Below are 7,543 nucleotides of genomic sequence, written 5' to 3'. Positions count from 1 at the left end.
TCTCTAAAAAAAAAAGTAAAGGAATAAATGTTGAAATCCATGAAAAAAATTGTACGGCCCTCAGTCCCAGTAACTGGTCTTCTTTGGCACTTGAGAACGATCACAAGTAGTTTGCCTTTTTATTCATATAGAACAAAATTTACAAAGTCATTCATACATTTTTGTTTGCTTTTTTTTTTCTGTTTTGTTTTTTACTGACTTCGAAAATTGGGAATATTCAAAATACACTTTTACCCCACTTCATTCTTTCGTTATTTACAGATATATACATGAAAAAGGTAAGAGTCCGGGTTTTCTTCTGCTGTCGTCGTTGCTCTTTTTCTGCGCTGCTCCAAACGTGGTATTAAAAAGCTCTGCTGGCTGCGGGTCTGGCGGCGGCGGCGGCTAGATGGAGGTGCCGTGCGAGGGCTCCAGCGCTTCGGGGATGACGCCGCCCGGCACGGCCTGGAAGGACATGGGGATGGGCGTTTTCACGGGGCTCTGCCGGAAGAGCCCGCCGTTGGGCGACCTGTGTTTGCACTGTATGGAGGGCATGGTGGCCGAGCTGCTCAGCGGCAGCGGCAGGTTGCTGCCCGCGGCAGCCGAGAGTGTCCTGCTGGCGCCGTGCGCCGTCTGTTCGGGTAAAAAGGTGCTGACGGAAAGTTGCGTGTTCTGGTACTCGCGCACCGGCTCCAGGGTCTGGGCGGGCGGCATGCCGCCGATCTCCAGCGCCGAGATCTCGATGGACGCTGGGGAGATCTGCTTGTGGGCGATGTCCTCGTCGATCAAGCTGTTCATGCGCCTGTGGACCTGCTCCAGGTTCACCTCTTTATCCTATTGAGGGGAAAACCGGCAGAGTCAGACCAAAGGAAACCACCGCTCTCCCTCCTCCGCGCCCCGCGGGGCAGGACGCCGGCCGGGCGCAAGGCGCCTGGTGGAGCTCGGGGCTGCCGGCACGGCCACCGGCGCCGCGCGCGCAGGCGGGGCGGCCGGGCGCTCCGCGCGGTGCTACGTACGCTCAGACACCGGTTAAACCCGAGACCGGGGGCCTTAAAGATGCTCTGACTCGTGCCAAAGAGGAGGCTCGGGGAGCGGAGGAGCACGGGGGCAACTCAGGGCCGCCCACCCCTCGTCGCCGTTCCCCCGCGCGGTGCAGGCGGAGCACGGAGAACGACAGCGACGTCCCGGCGCTACCCGCCGCCGCGGAGCTTCGCCTTCGCGAACCGACGGCCAAGCCAACTCCAAAGCCCTCCGTCCCCAGCAACGTCGAGCCGAGAGCTGAGGCGAGCCTCGTGACTCACAGCCGCCTGTACGCCGTTAAGAAACCGTGGGATTTGTTCATCTCCGCGAGGATTTGGAAGTGGGTGACACGGGGTACAACGCGCTGATGAACCCAAACCAGTGGCTTAGGTTAAATCCCCATGGATTTTGGGTGGAGAGCGGCTGCTGAACAGCTACTCTGGGCTGAGCTGCACAAAGCACATCCTTCGTAAATCAGTGCAAAGCATACTCCTATTCCTAGTTCATTTACATCAAAAAATCCATCAAACTCCCGGTGCAGCTCCCAGGAACTCTGGTGATAACACCTTCCTCATGAAAAAAAAACAGCACATGCTATTTTTTTTAAATATCGCTTTTTCAGTCAAATCCTCTAATCCAATAATTACAAATTAGAGAAAATCAAAGGACAATAAATGAAGAATAGACTTTTGTGGCAGAAAGAGACCACATAGTGCTTGATCATTTATCTACTGCAGCTCATTAGTTTATAGTCCTTTTTAAAAGGAGCCATACCTGAATTATCAGCCTCTTCATTAACTTTGACAATGCATTACGCCAAAGATAAGACTGAGACTCTTTCACAAACTCCATAGCTGGTAAATTGAGGATTTGTGTTATAAAGGCCAGAGGATTACATGGGCTTAATTCATAGATTTTGTTTGTTTCTATTCCGTGAAATGAAATTGTGGACTGCAGGGCAAGTGTGGGAAGTGTTCTTACGTTATTCCTAGCTGAGGGTAACAGCTCTACTTACACGGACAGATTCATTTTGCCTAAGAGCCTGGACACTTGCCGCTGTTTTTCCTCAACTGTCCACCAATAAAAGCCTAGCTGCAGTATTTCGCTCATCTGCAACCTTCTCCTACAGCAGCACGCGATGGCATCATGTCTAAGGAAGCTAACTCGAAGGAGCCCATAATACGATGCTTCTTGGGGTGTCAAGGCCTCCTCTCCCTTTTCTGTGCAAATCAAAGGCACTGCCAGCTTTGATTCAAACGCTTGAATTCCTAAAGCATGCTAGTTTTCTAGGACCCGTATTCTTGCTAAGCCCTACGATACGAGAAGGAAAACGCAGAGAACTCAGGTTAGAACTAAGCAGATGCTGGGAGAACAAATTTCCCTGAACAAGGCTTTGGAGAAACGTTCATGACTCATTCGTGTCTTCCTGATCCCTCCTAGCTTTTACCAAATCCTAATACTTCCATCAGATCACTCCAAGTGAAAACACACATCAACGTTTCATTTGTTTGTGTTTTTTGACTGCAAACACATCCTCAGTGCAGTCCATGTTGTTTTGCTAAAGGAACAAAAATAAAGCGACTGGGATAACTAGCCAACCCAGCGGTATCGGCACAGTTTCAGTACCTGCGGCCTGCAGTTATCATTAACTGTTTGAAGAAGAAAAATACATTTGTGAATGAAGCGTACCCTTCATTTGCAGCATTTGTGCTCAAAAGATCATAAAATTCAAAGGAAGAACTCATCCTTGTTATATGTTTAGCTCAGTTCTTTTAAGATATAAACATAAATAAATTTGTAAATTAGAGAACACTTATGGCTAAGTAGAGGAATAAATTCTTGAGATTTATATTTTAGGAGGGGGAATGGAGATTTCATTTGCATACCTCCAACTCTCTGAAAAATTCTACATTAAGGACAACTTTCTGGCCTTATTAAGATCAGAGAATTTTTTTATTGGCTTCCAAGAGCCCAGACATTCACATTATTCCTTCTTTCTGATGAAAATGTTTGTAAAGGTTAAGGAAAACAACTCTGCCTCTGAGGAATATTAAAAATGCATTTTTAAAGGTTCTTCCTTTTTTTGTCTTATTAAATGAAGACTAGCTAAAAAAACAAAATGTCAAGCTTTGTATAAAATTATCTTCGTGTTGAATGAATGATTTTTCAAATGCTTTTTAAAAAGCTAAGATAAAAATCAGAAACACTTGAAAAGATAAGCTTTTGCTTACATACTAGAAGACCACTTTGTGTCTTAAGATTTTCAGGATCACAGGTTGAGTGATAGTTTTCTTGACAGTTAAGAAATTTTTGGTTCTACAAGTGAAGCTTGAGGAATATATAAATTTTGTAAACCTAATCTTTCTTTTTCCTTTATTGGTCTCCTGGAAAATTCTGTAACAAAATATATGTTACTGAAAAGTAACAAGTGGAAAGGGGGTTAAATGGTAACAAAGCCAGACATACAAATCTTTAAAGTTGCCATGTTTTGCTTCCTTGTCATCTCAGCATTTTCCTTAATTTTTAGGTCTATAATTCTCATTAAATATGAGCCATTTGTTAATTAATTTTGTGCACTTGGTCAGGTTTGCCTTTTTTTTCTTTTTTTCTTCCTTTTTGTGCATTTCCTGAGGCTTAATTGTGAAATGGTAATCTAGCATTTCAAGCTTTCAAGCTTTCTGACACTGCGACTGCTACTTCATTCTCTATTTTCTGCATTCATTTCTCTTTGGCAAGAAATAATAAATCAAAAGTAATAAATTAACACAAATTAGTATTTTTAAAAAATAAAGAATTTCAATAGGGCACGGTAATAACTTTGAACTCTTTCTTTCTTACACTTCACGCTCAAAACTTAGTGCTGTAATATGTCACATCTATGATGTCTTATGCCAGTTCAACTCCAGTTTTCACATGTTGCTACCCTGGATAAATGTATATGCCTGCGTTGCCAGAAAGAGATCGAGTACTTTTCCTTGACTGCCTTTATAACTTTATTTTCAGTATTAATGTTATGTTCTGAACAGATCAGTTGAAGAAATTAATCAGTGAAAGGAAGGAAAAACATTCACGAAAAGGAATTATCAACACAGGTTTATCCACCTCAAGCCTAAGGCAAACAGCTAAGCTAACCTTGCTTCTGGTCAGGAAATCGTCGTCTTCGTAAACACCCGCTAAACGCCACTCCTCCCCAGTGAGTTTGAGCTCCGCAAGGGCAAACGAAGGCACGTTTAATATGTCAGTATTTTTTCTAGGTTCTAGTTTCTGCGACTTTTGACGGTGGGCTCCACAAAGAACACGCTGGCCATCAGACCAGGAGAATGTGAATCTGCCCGGGAGATTTGGAGCCAGTCAAGCTTGTCAAGTTTGAGAGATGCCTCCCCGAGAGCTAGAGAGGAGCCGCTGGCCAGAGATCGCCTAAGTCACCGCACCCGCCAGCTACGCAAACATGCTGCTCCTCAACGGCCGGGCTCGCAGCGCCTGGCGGCGTTCAAAGGGAACGTCTGAGATAAAAACGTTTTCTTTAAAGAAGCTAAGGTGGCCTCTTCTCCTTGCTCAAGATTTTTCTCATCACAAAGTTCAAGAGAAGCCACTTCAAAAGATGAAAATATTACCAGCTGACGAAGCATTTTTAGTAAGTCCAGAGCAGGCGGCAACCCCCCCACCCCGCAAAGGAAGGGCCAGGTGTCTGGAGCAAGTCTGATGCTCAAGCTGTGACAAAAACAGCGTCTGCATCCAACACATGCAAAAAGCCACATTGGACTGGAGGAGGAGAAAAGGAGTAATGGTCCTGACACTAAATACCAAGCACTGAAAATTCAGAAACGTAGCCAAAATAGGCAGACAGACACATGCACTGAGGGACTATTGTCAATGTGCTCATACCTCCTGGTCAGAGGCAGATAACTGCGCCAAGTATTAAAAGCCTGTTAATGCAGTTCTTCATAAGCCTCAGGAGATAAGCAGAATAAAATGGTTGAGGTCTTTTAGTCTTAACCATCAATCATGGACCATTTCTGGTTTTTTGTTTGTTTGTTTGTTACTGTTTGTTTTGGATGACAACATGAAGGATAATCTCTCAGAGAACGAAACAAAAATGAGATAAATGTTAATACTACATTTTCATTCTATGAAAGAACCGTTCAAGAAAATAAGTAAAGTCAATCCTGTGATCGGGACAGGTGTTCCTGCCCCGACCTTGACCAGGCCACAGGCCAGACCCTCTGCTCCTGCAGAGCACGTCTACACACTAACACCTCTTAACTCGCGCGCGCTTTCAGAAAGAAAAGTATCAGCGGTTATGAGACACAAAATGATAGGATGCGTGAAGCATCTCCGAGGCATGTTCATGCTCAGATGGACAAACTGCATAATTGAGAAACAAAGCAAAGAAATGAAATGTTAACAGACAGTTTCCACACTCAGACACCCCCAGACAAGTGTCCTCTTTGCTCGTGCGGAAACAGAGAGCTCCCCCCAGCTCCCAAGCTCTGTCTGCGGTGTTTCAGCCATCATCGACTTCGACATTCAGTTTGTTAAGGAGGAGTGCAGAAGGGACAGCTCTATGTATGTATGTTTGTTTAAGAAAAGACTTATTTTCAAATTCTGTATTCATCCAGGGTCATTATCATTACTTCAGTTGCATCTACTGTGTTTGTAAAGCTGTAATTCTAATTTTTTCCAGGATGCTCAGACAGAGTGGCAAAACCAGACATAACTAGCTTGCTCAGGACGAAAAAGCAATAATGATATATGTAATAGATGTACTGCAAAACAACAACAGCATAGTATTGTGTCACATTAAAACAAGTAACTCCTTTTCAGTACGACTCAGTTTGCCATGCTTATTATTTTAGAGATTCTGCAATGGACAGCGCAGTGATGTGCAGACAGATGTGTCAACAGATGCAGTGATGATGCATGTTTGCTGTCACCAATTTAACACAGGCAACTAACCTAGTTAAATAGCACTTAATGTTACATAAAATTTGTCGAGTAGTTTTTGAGTATACTTTGCTAGATGCTACTTTGACCATAACAGTATTTTATTAAAAATAAGTAGAGATGCACCTCTAGAGTCTACTTGAAAAATTACTTTTATAAATAGGCCCAATTCTACGATCAAGCTTCTGCTCTCATAAGTGGAAACAATACCGTATATTTTAAATTAGCTATTAACTAAGCTATCATCCATAAAACAGCTGTTAGAATAACACATTGAGACTGACATTGGTTGAGGTCCCGTAGACTGTTATATCCAAATGAATGGATAAAAGAAATGAGAGAGTTTTGCAATACATTAATTTCAATGCATGTATAATCTTAAAAAAGACGAAACTTCATTGGAAACTATGTACAAGAGGCCACCTTGTTCACTAGAAGGTGCTCTCCCCTTCCCCAGAGGGCAGCAGTTCTTTTATGAGGAGACGTTAATATTCTTTTCCCTTTTAAGCGAAAGTAAATCTGAAAAAAAGTGAGACGTAAAAGAATACTGCAAAGATGATGTCAATGTGATAGAAAAAATCCTTTGAAATACAAGGTTTTTTGCCAAGGTTTTCTCCCACCCTCCCACAGCCAGAAAATGCCCACGATTTGTGAAGAAAAAATATTGCAAAAAAGCCAACGACCAACAAAGTGACACTGACTTAATGAATTACTGCGGTAACAAGGGCTTTCAGGAAATAATCCTTATCTTCCCACACTGGCCTTGTCCCCTTTCCCAGGTCAATTTTATCTAACCCGAGGTCACCGCTAGCCGGGGATCTAATTCCCCGGGCAGCCACGACCACCCCGTTCTCCAGGCCTGCAAGCTTTGCTAGGCCAGGCCCAGGGAGCAAGCTCCCCACCACGCCGTTGAAGCATACCCATTTAAACCCCCTTAGCATCCGTAGCCCTTTTTTTATGTTTTCTCCTCAGCTGTGTCCCCGTGATACAGTGCTGTGTGAACAAATACGCAGGACACACGGCATCAGTGGGAGGTGGGGCAATGGCAGGCAGCACAGCCTGCCCCAGTCGCTTGCAGCGATCCACATTCACCGCAACCCGTGAACTAAGCACAGCCACAGGGAAATAAGGGCTCGTCTTCACAACCAACAGCAGACTCAGACCCGCAGGGTAAGGGGCAGCGTCAGCATCCTCGTTCGTCACTCATTACAAGAGGGGGCATTCGACCTCATGCTGCGGTATTCAAGCTTTAAAATGCTTACCAACCTGGGTTCACAAGCATCGGACGCTGGTAACTCAACCGCAAAGAGCATGAATGACTGCTTCACGTTACACAAACGTCTCCACAGTTTTCACGAGGTTAAAAGAGACAGAATAGTGGGACAACGCACAGTAACGTTTTCCAGCACGAGCAGCAAAATGCAGTATCGGATGAGTGGTGTTTGATGAGCATGCCAACGTCTCTGGAAAGGGGCTCTCTCAGGAGAAAGGAGAGCTTGCACACGGGGAAACCTTCACTGTGCGCACGCTGCACGCCGTACAGTCACAGGCACTGGCAACGACACGAAGGCCAGGTTCAAGGGGACTTCCAGGGCGAGGG

The 7,543-nt window shown here is 44.5% G+C and overlaps 1 protein-coding gene across 3 annotated transcripts in view; it reads right to left on the bottom strand.

Moving 5' to 3' along the window:
* Window positions 1-384: 384 nt before the first annotated feature.
* Window positions 385-7,543, bottom strand: part of GRID1 (glutamate ionotropic receptor delta type subunit 1) — a 493,423-nt gene continuing 486,264 nt past the window's right edge. For all 3 annotated transcript variants that reach the window (XM_062580143.1, XM_062580144.1, XM_062580145.1), the window contains one exon: window positions 385-813. In XM_062580143.1, the coding sequence (XP_062436127.1) occupies window positions 385-813 (429 nt within the window). The remainder of the gene's footprint in view (window positions 814-7,543) is intronic.

The sequence above is a fragment of the Rhea pennata genome, chromosome 7 (assembly GCF_028389875.1).
Source record: "Rhea pennata isolate bPtePen1 chromosome 7, bPtePen1.pri, whole genome shotgun sequence".
In the NCBI taxonomy this organism is placed as follows: domain Eukaryota; kingdom Metazoa; phylum Chordata; class Aves; order Rheiformes; family Rheidae; genus Rhea; species Rhea pennata.
This window is presented reverse-complemented; position numbering and strand designations above follow the sequence as displayed.